The sequence below is a fragment of the Hipposideros armiger genome, unplaced genomic scaffold, assembly GCF_001890085.2.
Source record: "Hipposideros armiger isolate ML-2016 unplaced genomic scaffold, ASM189008v1 scaffold_316, whole genome shotgun sequence".
NCBI classification, from domain to species: domain Eukaryota; kingdom Metazoa; phylum Chordata; class Mammalia; order Chiroptera; family Hipposideridae; genus Hipposideros; species Hipposideros armiger.
In genome coordinates, this window is record NW_017731666.1 from 1,259,349 (window position 1) to 1,275,956 (window position 16,608).

The 16,608-nt window shown below is 56.7% G+C and overlaps 1 protein-coding gene across 1 annotated transcript in view; it reads left to right on the forward strand.

Annotated features, from left to right (window-relative positions):
* ACOT7 (acyl-CoA thioesterase 7) overlaps positions 1-16,608 on the forward strand; it is a 103,541-nt gene that overhangs the window by 36,330 nt on the left and 50,603 nt on the right. The window contains exons 2-4 of the mRNA XM_019660403.1: positions 1,108-1,225; positions 7,681-7,837; positions 12,657-12,748. Coding sequence (XP_019515948.1) covers positions 1,108-1,225; positions 7,681-7,837; positions 12,657-12,748 — 367 coding nt within the window. The remainder of the gene's footprint in view (positions 1-1,107; positions 1,226-7,680; positions 7,838-12,656; positions 12,749-16,608) is intronic.

Below are 16,608 nucleotides of genomic sequence, written 5' to 3' on the forward strand. Positions count from 1 at the left end.
CTTCTGGACGGCCGCTCACTGCGGCTGCTGGCTACACACGGTAGCCCATGGCAACCCACTGCCACAGGGGCTGGAGGAATGCGAGTTTGGGCAGCTGTCCCTGGTCACCCGGCTGGTAAGAGCGGGAGCCAGGACCAACCTGAGTCTGACTGCCCCTAAGCTGCTGAATGGAGCCCATAGGAGGTGCCAGGCCCAGAGGACAGCGGAGCTCCGTGGAGGGTACCGCTCTGGGTGCTGCTGGCCAGGCTGGGTGCCCCTGCAGCTGGCCTGCTGTGGCCTGTCTTTGCTCGTTACCTCTCTCTGGGCCTGAGGCCTGTGTAGGCAGATTTCATTAGCCAGATGGTTGTGTGGGAAAGTTCCAGGCCCTGCGGGGTTGTCCACAGCAGGAGCCCCACACTGGCGTATTTTGGGGTTCCAGAGACTTCTTGGAGCTTGCCCAGTGCTGGCTGCCTATGGCAAGGGCAGGGTTCTTCCTCTTTGGGGAAATGAGGTGGCCTTTTAGTTCGCCTTGACCTTGGAGAGCCCCCCGGCGGACAATCCTGGGAGTTGGTCCCCTCAGGTGCTCACGAGGAGCTCGGCACTCCAGGGGCAGGTGGTGAGGGGCGTTCACCTGCTGACAGGTCTCCAGGCTGGGACGCATTTCCAGTTCTCAGAGCGGCCCCTCCCCTGGGACTCCCATGGAGGCTGTGGTCCCCGAATTTGTTCATCTTCCAAGGGGCCCCAGCCTGTGTCCTTGTGCTCTGCTGGCCTCTGGTGGGCCTGGGAACCAGGAGGGGCCGGCATGCTGGGAACCCCACAGCCATGCCAGCACCTCGCTGCCTTTGCCAAAGGTCCCCAGTCACCCCTTTCCGGCCCGGGCCCAGGGAAAGGTCACCCTCTGTGCCCTCCTCTGCCCTCCTCTCCCATGGAAGCAGGACCCCGCAGCCCCTTGTCTGGCCTGTCAGATCAGCACCCCACCGTCACCAAACACGTGGAAAATTCTTTTTCCTTCTCTGGGAGCCATGGGTCCCTTTGGAGGACCTTGTCCTCTCTCCTCTCCCCGGTTGTCACTCTTCACGAGCGACATTCTTCCCAGAGGCTCATTCTGCTGCGCTCTCCTCTGCCTAGGATTATGCGGCCAGATGACGCCAATGTGGCCGGCAATGTCCACGGAGGTACCATCCTGAAGATGATCGAGGAGGCGGGGGCCATCATCAGCACCCGGCACTGTAACAGCCAGAATGGGGTAAGTGTCTGGGACCCTCCCCCAGCTTGGCTGGGAGCACGTGGCAGATTCCAGGCCCCAGGTGGCCTGGCGGGCCTGTGTGTGCAGCGCCGCACCCCTGTTGGGCCCGAAAAGGCGTTTGGATGCAGGAGTCTCCCCTTCCCCAACTCCTTGGTCTTGGGGGCCCCCAGAAGCCGCAGCCCAGTCAGCCCTGGACGGGACACTCTCTGAGGAGGGGTGGGGACCACCAGAGACCAAGCTGAGAGCCAGCCTCTAGCTGCCATGTGGCACCTCACCCCTCCTTTCTGGAATAGTCTTGGTTTCCAGAATCGTCCTTGAGTCTGGCCCTTACAGAGCCATGTCTGCGTGGGCGGAAGTTTATCGTGGGCATCAGACTGCCTTGTGCTCCATCCCTCCCCTGCCTGCCCTTCCCCTGGGTGGCTGTGGCCAAACGCTGGCACTGTCGCCCGTGAAGCCCAATCAGCCTGCAACAGGTGCCCACGATGGTGTCCCCACTCGCCACTGGGAACAATCACAAGACTTTCTGGTTTTAGGGCTTCAGGGCAGTTGCAGGGCATGACCCGTCACCTCCTGCCATTTCCCCAGTCCCAAGGGACCTGACATTTTCTCTGAAGGTCGGCCAGCGTGAGAGAAACTGCCCTCGGGTGCTAGGGGAAGGGGTCTGTCTCCCACCCACCACAGCTGCCAGCGTGGGTCCAGTAGGAAGCCCGTGGCCTCTGTACCTGAGGCCTCAGCTAGCCTCCTGCTGTACTGAGAGAAGGCGTGTGTGTGTGCATGCATGCGTGTAGCATGAATGAAGCTGGGTGTGTGTGGGTGGACATAGGCGTGGGGGACCTCAGCTCAGGGAGGAATGGAAGTGGGTTGGATTGGGCTGGCTGTTGATACAAAGGAGGAGTCCCCTGCTTTGCTAGGAGTTTGGATTTATTCTGGAGTTCCCGGCCCACCCTGCCAGGCTCAGAGCGCGCCCTCTGGTGGCCATGGGGAGGATGGGCCTGAGCCTGAGGGGCTAGGGCTGGGGCTGGGCTGGGGCTGGTGTGTGGGGGTTAAGTGCCTGGTAGACCCTCCAAGAGAGAGTCAGTGAGGGTCTAAGGCAGGGCTGGCCAGTGAGGCTGGACATCGGGAGGGAAAACCCCCGGGCTGGGGAGTAAGGGAGGAGGAGGGGTGTGGGAGGCCAGTGGAAGACGAAGCTGTAAGTGCTACTGTTTATGTAATCCTCACGCTACCCCTAAGAGGTAGAGGTTAGTTTTACTATCCCCATTGCACAGATGAGGAAACTGAGGTACAGAGAGGTCGAATACTTGCCTGAAGCCACACGGGAAGGCAGGTGATTGGTCTGGGTTGGGGATCCAGGCCTTGAACCCATGTTTTGAGCCCCGGCTTCTCCTCACTTCTTCTCTGGAGTGAGCCTGGGGGTGCAAGAGGGACACTTTTGACATGTTGGCTTGGTGACGCCTGCAGGCTGGTGGTACCAGGGTAGTAATATGTAAGCTCCAGGTCAGGAGTGGGTTGTGAGCTCTAGGCAGCTTGAGGAGGCTGGATGCTGGCCTGAGGATTTTGCTGGGGCTCTGGGTGGGGTAGAGGGCACCCCCATCCACACTCCCGTTGTGGTCTCTTCCAGTCTGGCTTTAACACCATGATGTGGTGCCGGGTTCTCTCTCCAGCTGGGCCGGCATCCCCTGGAGGCTTAATCAGGCCCTTGGCTTTGATGGGCCCAAAAGACACCCCTGGCGGCTTCTCCTGCAGGTGAATGACCTCTGCGGCCTCGAATTGCTCAGGCTCAGAACTTGGAGCCTCTGTTGACCCTGCTCCTGCTGTCACACCCTGGACACTGGTGGCCAGTCCTGTTGGCTCCACCTGCTGGATGTTTCCAGGTCTGAGCCCTACTCACCAGCTCCACTGCCACCCAGTCAAGCCGATTACTAACAGCCTCCCAGCAGATCTCCCTGCTTGCCCCTGCTCCCCTCATCTGTCTCCAGCAGCAGCCAGAAAGAGCCTTTAACCGTGAAGCCAGTGCACACCACTCTTGAGACTGGCTCTCATCTCACGTGGAGCGAAAGCCTAAATCCACACAAGCGCCTGCCCCTGCCTCGTCCCCCCGTGTCCACCTCCAGCGCCTCCTCTCCTCCTCCTCAGCACGCTCTGGGGCCACACCGGCTCTCCTGCCCCGGGGCCTTTGCACTGGCTCTTCCCTCTGCCTGGGCTGCCCTTCCCCCAGATACCGGCATGGCTTCCCCTCATTTCCTTCCAGTGTCTGGTTAAACACGACTCCACGCAAGCCTTCTGATGACCAGCTCCCTCACTGCTCCAGCTGTGGTTCTTCACAGCACTGTCGCTTCTGGCACACACTGTGCGTTTCGCTCATTTATTTATCTTTGGGCTGCTTCCCTCACGAGAGTGTAAGCCCCACAAGGGCAGGGACTTCTGCCTGTTGATTCCCTGCTGGGTGCTCTGCATCTGGACCGAGGCCTGGCACGTAGTGGGCTCCTGCTGGCTATCTGTGATTGCCGGAAGTGTGTGTCTGGAGTAGCCACCCTATGGCGAGCTTCTGTTTAGTGTGCTTTCGATGTGACAGCAACTGTGCTGAGTGCATGGCCTTCCTTTCCGGGGAATCTTCCCAACCATCTTCTTAACCCCACTTTTCAGGTGAGGAAACGGAGGCTTAGGAAGGTTAGGTGGCTTTCCAAAGGTCATGCAGAACTGCCTCCTGTAAGCTGGAATCAGTCGAGGGTGCCTGGGTGGGCGTGGGGCCGGTGCACCCAAAGAATAATAGTAATAGAGCTGTCTCTGGACCCATTCATTCACTCGCCTTATCTCCACTCCTCATGTCTCCACGCTTGAATCCTGGCAGCAGCCGTTGTTACCATTTATTGTCTGTATTTTACAAAGAGACTGAGACACGGAGCGGAGAAGTCACTGCTCAGGGTCCAGAGCTAGTAAGCGGAAGCGTCAGGATTTGAGCCCAGGACCCAGCGCTGTTCTTTCTGGCTCTGCTGCTGAAGCTGCTGTCATGGTTTGAAGCCCCGTGGCCGCTCAGGAGCCCAGACCCTGTGGTTTATGAGGCACGTAATTGGCACTGTGATGCCAGGAGCGTGGCAGAGGGCACTCCTTTGGGTAGATGGGAATCAAAACGCTCATGGCTGCTTCCCAGGGTGGGGGCTGCTCCCCTGTTTTAAGCCCCGGAAGCCGAGAGTTGCAGGGCACATGGGAGCCTCACGGCAGACGCAGACACAGGCACACCTTGCCCTGTTGTGCTTCACAGATGTGTTTTTTCACAAGTTGAAGGCAAGACCCTCCACCAGCAAAAAGATTACGACTCGCTTTACTGGAGCCGAACCCACAGTGTCTCTGAGGCCGGCCTGCACCCGTCAGTCTGCACTGTGAATTTTCGGATCACACTGGTCTTTGTGGAATGCCTGGGCCGGCCCAGCGCCCTGCTAGGACCTGGGAAACAGCAGCTCACAGTCAAGTTGTAGCCCTCCTGGGTCCCAGCATGTGCCGCCCTCACCTTAGCCAGACAGAGTCACCAACAGCCCAACCGCCTCTCAGGCCTCCCCGCCTGCGAAATAGCAAACACTTCTGTCACAGGGTCGCGTAATGATGAAATGAGAGTGTGGTGAGACTCGCGAGTGTCTGCCCAGTAAACAGTGGTTCTCCTTTTAGCATTTTAAGCCAGGAGAGGACCAAACTTAATGTTTGTAGCGGCCTCCCCACCTGGGAAGGGCAGCCATGAGGCTGTCCCCGGGCGTCCCCATGCCTGGCCCAAAGGCTCTGGACAGGTCTGTGTTAAGAGTGCCCCTGGGGACAGCGCTGAGAAGTGTCTGCCTTTTGCCCCAAGTCATTCCACACGTGTTCGGGCTATGGAAGGAACACAAATGCCCTTTGCCGGAAATTCACACCTCTGAAGTGTGTGGACTGAACAGTGAGCCTGCTCCTGTGTCTCCTTAAAGCCTCCCAGAGTGGCCCGTGGCCTGGCCCTGCTGACCTCTCACGGTGTCTCTGGCCGTGCACCCCAGCGCACGGCCCAGCCTCCAGCCCCTCTCCGGGGCCTGTGCTGCTCTTCCCTCCGCTTGGGGTGCCCACACCCCCACACCTTCTCCCACTTGCCCCCCTGTCATTCAGGTCTCAGCTCCAATGCACCCTCCCTAGAGAGGCCATTCGACCCCCCTCACCTGAAGCTGCCCCCCCGGCCACATGCCATGCCACCCTCTTCAGGGCACCCAGCCCTGTGTGGCTTGTCTGGTTTACTTATTTATCATACCTCCAGCCAGAACCCAGGCCCAGGGCAGGGGCTCTGACTTATTCCCCCAATGCTGGTGCTGAGCGCAGTGCCTGGCTCCGAAAATACTGTGAATGAAGGATCCCATGGGGGCCATGAACGGCTCAGGTCCATCCAAGGCTCAAGACACGTAGAAGAGTGACAGACAAGCTGTTCCCATGAAAACTATTAATGGACGTGTATATGTTATCTGTGTGTGGGCATGTCCATACTGTAATCTAACACTCTGCAATAAAAACACCAGGTTTAGTTCCGTTTGGGTCCAGTGCTTGGATAATTCCCAGAAACTACCCAGAGGCGGGTCCCTCATTCCTGCCCGGCTCCACTGAGCTGCCTTTCCAGCTTTCTGCCAGTGGGTGGTGCTGTAGCTCCGTAAATGTACTTAAAAACATTCCCGGTGTTGTTTTAGCATCAGCGAGTGACTTGTGTATGTGTTGTGGGGAGGGCGACAAGCCCATAGGAGTGGGAAGGCACAGCTTGGCCCGAGAACCTGTCCCAGTCACACTGATGGCCTGCCTTGCTGAGACCTGACTCTGGGACGTTTACAGGAACAGAAACCGTCACAGAGCCCCTGACCTGACCCTGTGTGCCTGAGAATCGCCTGGGAGGGGTAAAGATGGCGGCCCCTTGATGTTCCTCAAAGAGGCAGGTTCTGTGGGCTTGGGGTTGGCCAGGGAATTCACATGTTTGCCAGGTACCAGGTGAGTTCTTGTGCAGGTGGGAGAGCTGTGCATTGGTGCCGTGGTGGCAGCGGGCAGCTGATGGCAGGGTTCGAACTGACAGTTACCTACCAGCCTAATATCTCCAACCCTTGCAGAAGGGGAGGATTAACTGCGAAAGCGAATACCTGAGCTGGCACAGGGCCTGACAGGCTCCACCAAGAGCCCCGTCTCTTGCTCTCCACACCCCACCCAGTCCAGGGGGAATCAGGGAGCGGCTCCGACCTGGGAAGTCCAGCATCCTGTAAAAGATGGTTGCTTTCTGGAAGAAAGTCATGAAAGTATTAAGTGCTCTGTTCGGCAATGAGGATCACAGCCTCTTCTCTAACACAAGGTGTCTTTTGTGTCACTTGGTTAGCACAGATGAGAAATGCGGCTGGTGCCGGGAGGCGCTGAGGCCGCGTCAAGCACTGCTGTGTTGTTGAGAAGCACCCTGGGATCATAAGTCAAAGTACTTGTCCTTTCCACCCAGGAAACAATCCCTAGTACCGGAGACAATTTAAGTAGAAGGATGCCCGTCAAAGAATTATTTGTAATAAGAACTAACTGGGCTTGACCCAAATCTCGAATTACAGGAGACCACCCCATTCTGTTTGGCCACTGAAGTTGTTTTGCAATGGGGGATCGGGAAAAGGCAGTCATAGAAAACGCCGTGAAAACAGTGAGGAAGTCCTTCACGTTCTGACACGATGGGCTCCCCAGTGGGCTGGAGAGGCCCTTTAGCCGGAAACCCCAGTGACATGTACTCCCCGGCTGTGCCGATCGGTTACCGAGGGCGTCCTGGGTGACGGGGACAAGTGACAAGACGCAGACCTGGGGCCCTTCTGTTCCTTTTGAATTTTGAGTCGTGAGGATGGGTTATGTGGTTGAAGGATAAATAACATTTAAATAAAAGAACAGTAATTGCTGAGAGCTTGTCATAGCGCGGCAGGTTATTTTTCTCCTGTCGAGTGGAAAAAAGCAGATTGTGAAAGTGTAAATTTAGCTTTTGCACAACTATATAAGACTAAGCTGTGAAAAAAAGATCAAGGCAAAGGAACAAATGAACCAGTCGAACCCCTATTCTTGGAGAAAAAAGCCCGGAAAGGAAGATCCCAAAATAGAAACCGTGGTTATCTTTGGATGGGAGGAGTGATTTTTCCCTGCTCCGTCTACTTCAGTGTATTTCTCATTTTCCATAATGAGTATGTGTGTCTCTTTTCACTTTTCATTATGCAAGTAATGCATGTCTTTTGTAGAAAAATTAGATACAAGGAAAAAGCCGCTGGTAACCCCACCGCTCAGAATCACTTGAGTGACAGCTGGCGGGGGGGGGGGCGCATTTCTACACCTCCTGAGGTTTTGCATTTAGGACTGTGTGGTGTCAATAAATCACGTTACTTTCATCAAGGCAGTTTTGGGGGTGCATGTCCAGGGTGGGGACTTGCCAGGCCGTGTTGACCCGCATCTGGTCTCTGCAGGAGCGCTGTGTGGCCGCCCTGGCCCGAGTAGAGCGTACTGACTTCCTGTCACCCATGTGCATCGGTGAGGTGGCCCATGTCAGCGCGGAGATCACCTACACCTCCAAGCACTCCGTGGAAGTCCAGGTCCACGTGACGTCTGAAAACATCCTCACAGGTAACTGGCGCGCGCTCCCCGAGCCAGCTTGGTGGGCAGCGGTGCTGACGGCAGTGCTGATGGCAGGGCAGGAGCCGCCTCACGTGGACTGAGGGCTGACTGCCCGAGGGACTGGTCCTAACGCTGTCCACCGCCGACCTCCCTGTCCTGCTATCCTTGTTCTGCAGACGCACACGGATCACAGGCTGGTTAAGCAACGAGCCTGAGATGGTGCCCCCAGAGCAGGATTCAAGCCCTGCCTTGGCCCTGAGTGTACAACCACTGCCCCATCCTGCCTCCGCCCTGCCAGCTCCTTCTGGGCAGAGGGGTGGGAGTGGCTGGGAAGGCACAAGCAGCCCAGCCCCTCTGCTGCCTCTCCCTGCACTCCTTGCCCTTCCCTGCTGGTGAGGCTGCCCTGCCCCGCAGGGGACCTGCCCCAGCCCCTGCCCGCTAACCAGGCTTAGGCGGAATCTCCCTGGGGGAACCTTTGACTCTGGTTTGATCCAAATAGTCTCTTCCTTGGTGTGGTAACCATGGAAACCCCTTTTCATCCTCCCACTGGGCTCTGCAGGGGAGTGTGGCTCCGTTCCCACTGGCACTGGCTGCTTTTTATAACCCGCTGCTGCTGAGGAAGGCAGGCCCCTTCGTCCCTTCGCTGCCCAGCTCCCTGTCCCGGGCCACCCAGCCTGAGCATGGGAGAGCCCACACTGGCTCTGGAGGGAGGAAGGTGCTGACGGGTCTGTACACTCCTCCTGACACCCCTCCTCCGCTGCGGCTGACACAGCGCTATGCTCAGTGCTCTGTAAGGGCTCCAGGCTTCTACCCCAGGGGTCAGGAGCACAGTTATTCATCTGGAACATTCTGGGGTTCTCAGCAGGTGTGGCCACAGCACAGTGAACACTTTAGCTGAGCGAGGGCCTGGGTCGGGGGCAGCAGTCAGCGTGCCTGTGCCATGTGTCTGGTCTGAGCCCTGCACGCAGCAGGTGATGCTGCCATCAGAGGGACCTTTTGATGTGGGTTTCACGCTGTGGCACAGGAAGGGGTGCCTGGGCACTGTCTTGCCGCATCTCGACCTTGGGGTCCCTCCATCTCATCCTCCCCTCCATCTAGGTGGTCCAACCCTCCTCCCCTGGGCTGTGCTGGGGGTTTGACCTTCCGCTCCCGACAGAAGAAGAAAGCGGCTGTGCTCCCTGCTTCTCTAGATCCTCGTGCTCACTTGTCAATAGCAATTTCAGCAGCGTTGTTTTGTCATCGTGGTTTTCCAGTGTCAGGGAGTCAGGGACTTCACAATGGGGCTGGGCCAGCTTCCCAGATTCCCAGCATCGAAGCCCCCTTTCTAAAATGTGAGCGGCCAGAACCCAAGAGGAAGCCCATAAACTGGTGGGGAGGAGAGCCAGAGAGCCAGACAGGCCTTCCTGGGCCCTCCAAGCGGACCCCACCTCCTGTCCTCTGCCCCGAGTCCCTGTCTGGCCCTAGGTAGATGGGAGAATGAAACTGCACCTCACTCCACCCTGGGTCAGGGGTGCGGGGTGGGGGTGGATTTGGACGTGCCGCCTCTCGGAGCGAGGAGCGGGCAGGCAGCCCTGTGGGCCAGGCTGAGCCTTCCCTTCAGGGAACGTGCTGGTCTGCTGGTGGGTTGCCAGCTGGGAGCTGCCTCTGAAGAGAGCGTACCCGAGAGGTGGGAGCAGTCAGAGAGGCCCCGTGCTGAGGCCGGCCCTCCTGACCACCAGGGTCCTGAGAACCAGGGCCCGTCATTGCCTCCCAGACCTGCTCGTTTGAGGACGCGCCTGCATCTTCAGGTTGTGGCGTCTTGGCTCTGTGTGCACTTCGCTGGGACCCTCTGCCTGGGTCCTATTGTCTCCAAGCTCAGCGCCCACGTCACCTCCTCAGATGTGCACCGTGCATGTCTACAGCTGCCTCATAGGGACACTTGGGGTCCTGGCTTGATCCCAGTATGGTGGTTCTCAAGGGGTGGGTGACACCACAGCCGTCTGCCCTGGCCTGCCAGTGTGGATGCTGTCCACCTCCCCTGAGCGTCCCCAGCCACCGCGGCCCTCGGCCTTGCTCTCTCCCTGTAGATGGGTGCACAGACCTGGACCGACCCCACAAAGGAGAGAAGCAGCCGTGAGGAGCAGTGCCGCAGGTGACCACCTGCAGGGGACCGTGGGGCAGGCACTGGTATCCCATTGTGCAGATGAGAAAATGGGCTCGGGCGAGCCCAGGGCCGGGCTGGCACTGCTCAGCTTTTCGAGACGGGGCCAGGCCAGGCCCCTGACCTCCCCCGTATCACGAGATGTGGAAAGGTGAGGGCTGTGGCTTTTCTCCATGTCTTGGTCATCTTGCCCTGGAACTCCTGCTGAAGGTCTGACACCCCTTTTCTTACTCTCGTCTCTGGGTCTCCCTGGCTTATCAATGCACCTGTGCATCTCTCTGTCTTTCCATGTTTGAATCAGTGTTCGCTGGCTGGGAGCAGGGGAGACAGGTCGGCGGGCAAACAGCCCAACAAGGCTGAACCGTGGAGCTGTCCGCGTGCCGTTTCCGTGTTTCTCAACCCCAGGAGGCAGGGGTCCCCCCTTCTGTGTGTCCCCTTCCATGGGGGTGTATTCCCTGTCAGGAGACAGTTGAGTGAGCACACGCCCAGGCAGACAAACCAGCAGACCTTTGTCTTCTAGACGGCTCATTCATCTCTGGAAACTGTCAAAATATTAAGCTAACTGGGACGTGATTGCTGCGAATTGTTCCAGAAAATAGCTGGGAGCTCTTAAGATTTTAAAATAGATGTTTGTAATGCTGCAGTTGTCTTTTGATGGTTTTATTAAATGATGGAGAAAGCGCAATTAGTATGTTTTACTTCGTTTGTTGCCTGGCGTTCATTTAGGTCTGGAGGAGGGCCACTCGGGGTTTCCATGGAAACCAGCTTGTCAGGCTGGCTCTAGCTGAGTGAAACAGGAAATCTTTATTCCCAAAAGCAGGTTGTCAGATTCACTTTCAGTCAAAGTGCAGTGAAAATATTTCCCTGTATTTGCCTGTGGTTCCCGGGCGCAGGAGCCTGTTGTCCTGATGGTGCCATCTTTCTAATTGACCCCCTGGGGCTTGGCGTGGTTCTTGGGGCTGTGTTCACGGGAGGAAACCAAAGCCCTGGGCTCACCTTGAGAAGGGAGGTCAGAAGGAACTGGTAGGAAGTGAGACCCTGGAGGGGTCGCTGGGCTGCTTTTCTCCTTTCCCACTTCCTCTCTCTCTCCCCATTTCACTGTGCTCCTCCACTTTGGGACTCTTCCATGTTGAAGAGGCAACTCTTCACAGGCATCCTTGCAGATACTTCCCTGAAGTGTCCCGGAGGCCTGGGTCTGTACTCGGAAAGATACTGACTTGCTGTGTGAACCTGGGCAGACCTCTTGACCTCTCTGGGCTTTAGCTCCTCCTGTACATGTGAGCGGTGTGGACCAAGTGGATTTTATTTTTTTTAAAGATTTTATTGGGGAATTGGGGGAGAGGAACAGCGTTGGGGAATTGGGGGAGAGGAACAGACAAGTTGCTGTCCTTTTGTTCTTCAGTCTAGCTGTGGAGGACGTCGCTTCACTGGCCCATGTTGGTATTATCATTGCGCTCTTCCCGGCTGAGGCAGTTGCTCTCGGGCCATTGGACAGCCACTCACGAAAGCGCACGCCAGCTGCCGGCCAGCCCCACTGCAGCCTACGCTGTCGCTGGCGACTCATAGCAGTCCAGCTCCAGGTTGAGCTGTTGTTCACCATCTTAGCTGTAGAGGGCAGTGTCACTGGCCCTCATGTGGGATCCCAGCCGGGGCCCTGCTGCTCAGAGCTGGCATCGCAAGCCAACTCCTAACCAATGCGCCACTCGGCCGGCTCCCACGTGATTTCTTATGGCCCGTGGTTTTTGGCTGGTGGGGCAGCCCCGCTCTGCCCCGAGACCGGTCTCAGTGCCCCAAGGAAGATTGTGTCTTCTGTCATTCTGCCCAGAGTGGAATCACCAGCCCACAGCCTGTCTCTTGGCACTCCATCTGGAAGCTTCTAGGTTGGAAGTTTGAGTAGGCTGGCAGCAAGTCCAAGCGTATGGTCTGGCGCCTTCCACAGTAAAGAGGGGAACACTAAGGAAGCCCCTGTGGCTGCAAAAATGGGCGTTGATGGGCCGACCACACAGCTGTGCTCTGGGCTGTGGCCCGGCCACCGCCCCTTCTCAGGTTGCTTGGGTGGGCTCTGTCCTCACGTCCCCCTGAGCCTCACGTCTGTGAGCCACTGTTCTTCCTGCTTGGCCCTGTCAGGGCGGAGCTCTTCTCGGCAACCTTTAGACAGATGGGCAGATTTGTCAGTGTTGTTGACCACGAATTTCTCAGCAAGGAGTTCTCCCAATCAGCATCGGCTGGATCTGTTGGTAGAGACCTGAGCTCAGCCTGGCTGAGTGAGTGGTTCCCCCGAAGCCTGTCTGCCTCTCCCCATAGCCCTTCTCTCTGCCTGGAAGCTCCTCAGACGCTTCTGGTGTGTTAATGACCAAACTTCCCTTGTGTCAGAAGACCTGTGAAGACGGGCATGCCAGGCTCTGGTGCCCCTGGGTGTGAGCCCTCTGTGTCAGAAAATGCTAGAAAGCCAATGGACCTGGGAGTCCCCAGGCTTACTGGGTGATCTGAAGTCTTTACAGCAGCCTCTGGAGAGGGGCAGCAATTGGGGAGGAGGGTTCCCTTTCTGGGGGGGGAGGTCCACACTTGCACCTGATGGCTAAAGAAGGCCTTGGGGATCAGGGGTCATAGGTGGTAGTGGTTCAGCCCACCCCACCTCCCCCATCCTCTCTCTCTAGGCCATCACTCATGTGGTTTTCTTCTTTGAAGGTACCAAAAAGCTGACCAATAAGGCCACCCTGTGGTATGTGCCCCTGTCGCTGAAGAACGTGGACAAGGTCCTGGAGGTGCCCCCAGTTGTGGTAAGGAGGCCCCCTTTCCATTTCTCATTGGGGGCAGATGGCAGAGGCCTGGCCACTCTTGTGATGGTGGGAGGCTTGTTCGGCTAAGGAGGCATCTCAGGAGACCAATAGCAGGGGCCAGGGTGGGGTGTCCCTGTCTGGGGTCTCTCAGTGCAGGTTTTTTAAAAAAGATTGTTATTGGGGAATTGGGGAGATGGGAACAGCGCTGGGGAATTGGGGGAAGGGGAACAGACAAGTTGCTGTCGTTTTGTTCTTCAGTCTAGTTGTGGAGGATGTTGCTTCACTGGCCCAAGTTGACACCATCATTGCGCTCTTCCCGGGTGAGGCAGATCAGTCGCCGGCTTCTGGACGGCCGCTCATGCTGGCTGCTGGCTACACATGGTAGCCCATGGCAACCCACTGCCACAGGGGCTGCAGCCTACGCCGTCGCCGGCGACTCATGGAAGCCCAGCTCCAGGTTGAGCTGTTGTTCAGCATCTTAGCTGTAGAGGACAGTGTCACTGGCCCTCATATGTGGGATCCGAACCGGGGCCCTCTGGTGTCCCAAGCCAGCTCTTAACCATCGCGCCACTCGGCCGGCCCTCTCAGTGCAGTTTTAATTCAAGCTAGGGATGTGAGTGTAGGTTGGCTCAGACCCCATGGACACCTCTCCTGGAGGACCCTTTATCATATTCCCTGACCAGAGGAAAGGCGGCTGACAGGACCGTGCTTGGTGAGAAGCCCTGTTTGTTGACCTTAGACAGCCAGATATTTCTCCATCAACATGGTTATTCGGGAATAATAAAGAATTGAAATTTGGGTCTAATGGTGAACCACCCACAAGTCCAAAGAACAAAGGAGATGACTGCTCTTTTATAGAGGAAAGGGGGAGTGCAGAGGGGTGTTGTAAACAAAGAGTCCATTGGGGGACACTGGGAATCCAAAGTGTAGCGGCTTCTCATTGGCTGAGTGGTTGCCAGGCAAGGAGAACATCCTTTTTCCTGCTGGAGTAGTAAGAATAGAAAACGTCTTCCTGTCGGAGATGGAAAGTATTTCTCTCCTGGTTTGGGGTAAATGACAATGAGTGGTCGGTGTGAGAACCTACCCGACTCCAATTTAAATTAGGTTTCTGTTATTAATCTTTACATGCTGAGAGCCAGGATGCCAGGTCGCCTGGCCCAAGCTAGCCGCTGCCCTTCTCAGCCCTTGTTGGTCCCTGAGGAAACAGATGTCTCTGTTTCAGCCTTTTTCCTTGGTTTCTTTCATTTTGGTTTTGCTGTGGATGGATGTGTCTTTGCATGAAGAGATTTCGTTGTGCTCATTCCTGGGGGCCTCTGGGTGGGCAGGCTCTGGGAGGGTGAATGTTTGGCTGGTGGCGGGGGTAGTCCCTCACCTCCTCCGCCTGTAACTCCCAAGTCCCTAGATGTCCCCAGGACACATGTGAACCGCCCCTCCATGGAGGCCCTCTGCTCTCTGCTCTCATGCCCGTGAGGAGAAAGTTCTTAGAGGGAAACAGATCAGGGCTCCATAAGCGTCTGCCCCTGTGGGTGCTTTTGTTTCTCTACCATGGAGATATATACTGATCACATTTTTAAAAAGAATAAAACTGGGAACCAGACAGCTCGGAACTGGTGCCTGCTCATTTTGCGTATGGAGCTCACAGAGAACCTGGGCGCTCCTGGCACGGCCGGGCCCCTCCTCCTCCTCCTCCGTTCCTCCCCTCCCCTCCCAGGTGCAGGCCCCTCCCACCTGTGGGAGGCTTCTCTACCTTCCACCTGCAGCCACCCAGGGCAATGGGGGACTCGCTTCTGCACCACTGCATATGTAAGCTTTGGGGGGCACTCCCCGTGCCTGACTCAGTGGCTGGGCCCCAGCCTGCACCCCCAGAGGGCAGTCAGGGTCCCTGTGGGTTGCCAGCTGCCATGTAGTCCAGATAAAAAAACCTTGGTGATAGGAGCCCTCTCCTTGTTGACCTTGGCCTGGGTGGGGTCGGTGGGTCCATCCTTTGGTACCATGAGAGCACCCAGTCAGCATCAGTGGAATCCACCACTCCCCGTGAGGGGAGCGGGTGGGCGCTCAGGGCCAGGGTGTGAGCTGGACGGTTCCCACGCATCCTGCCTCGGAGTTCCTCCCCTCCGGGCCGCTCTGACAAAATCCACAGGCTGGGGCCTCAAAACAACAGACATTTATTCTCTCACAGCCTGGAGGCCAGAAGTCCAAACTCGAGGTGTCGCTCTGTGGGAAGGCTTCGGGGGAGGACCCTTTCTTAACCACTTCCATTCTGGCGGCTCCTGGTGACCCCAGGCTTTCCTTGGCTTGTGGTCACATCACTCCAACCTCTCCTCCATTGTCACATGGCCATCTCCGTGTGTGTGTGTGTGTGTGTGTGTGTGTGTGTGTGTGTGTGTGTGTGTTACTCGCCTTATATAGACACCAATCATTGGATTTAGGGTTTCAGAATGACGTCATCGAATCACAGCTGCACAAACGCTAGTTCCAAATAAGGCCACTGCACAGGTTCCAGGTGGCTGAGAACACCGCTTCAGTCCAGCCCCGCCCTCTGTCCCCCTGCCCGCTTTCTCTGCTGCTCTGCACGTGGAAATGGCCTCGTTTTCAAGTAGCACTAACTGGGGGGTTTTAAGACCCAGGAACCAGGAGTGACTCTGCGACTCAGTGACTGTTCTCTTTGGAAACTACCAGTGTACCTACCTTCACTTTCACCTTTGCTGCAAAGCCCTTGGTGTTAAATTAGCCACATCACATATAAATGCTCAAACACAATCGATTTATTGATCGAATTTTCAGATGCCACAAACTTGACAAATCTCTAGCAGGCTGTATCCCTGACTTCAGTGCCACTTGGTACATTTACAGGGCGGGACACTGAAGGACGACTGCTGGACAGAACATTAGCTTTTGTTTCCTTCTGGCTCCTCAGGGCCCGTTGAGCCCTGTTGGGTTTTGGCCAGTGGAGGGGGTGGGGTGTCAGGCTCCACTAGTTCCCCGTAGCTCTCTGCAGGGGTAGGGCAGCTACCCGTTGCCCCTCCCGCCTGCTCTCCCTCCCACGTCCTGGAGGAGCCCCCCAGTAGCTTTCCCACCGCCTTTGTTCAACAGGGCTTGATAAGACATTAATATCAACTTTGCCCTTGGCCCCGCTCCACGGAGCGGAAGCAGAGGGCTCCAGATGGGAGAAGCCACACGGCTCCCAGCTGCAGCCATTGCCAATGTGTGTCTGAGCTTTCTCCTTCCCACACATGGTAGGCCCACGTAGAAGCCTTCAGTCGTTTTGAAAGATGCGCCTGTTTTCATTGGCACGGCCCCGCTGGAGTCCTGGTGCGATCCTGGAAAGCTCGGCGTCTTTCTGTAGCTGGAAAGGGTGTTTACAGGCAGACCTCAGAGATATTGCAGGCTCGTTCCAGACCGCCGCAATAGAGTGAGTCGTGATCCTTTTGATGGTGGAGGGTCTTGCCTTCAGTTCACAAAAAAGGCGACATCTGTGAAGCGATGAAGCGAGATGAGGTGTGCCTGTGCTCTCCTCTGCTGGTAGCTGGACCACAGGCCTCCTTATATCCTGCCATCCCTGTACAGATAGCTGTCATTTATTTAACACATACTTCTCTCTTTACATGTGTGTATCTCATACATACCTCACATACGTGTGTGCATGTTAAACACATGTATATCACATGTCTTTCATATGCATATAGGTGTGAATGCACACACTTCTTATACACGTGTAGATACCATACATGTGTGTATGGATACCTCACACGTCTCTCTCCCACACACTTCACACACACACCCCTTCCCCCTTTCTCTCGCTCTCCCTTCCCCCTTCCCACCCCCCTTCCTCAATCCCTCCCTTCCTCTCCCTCTCGCCG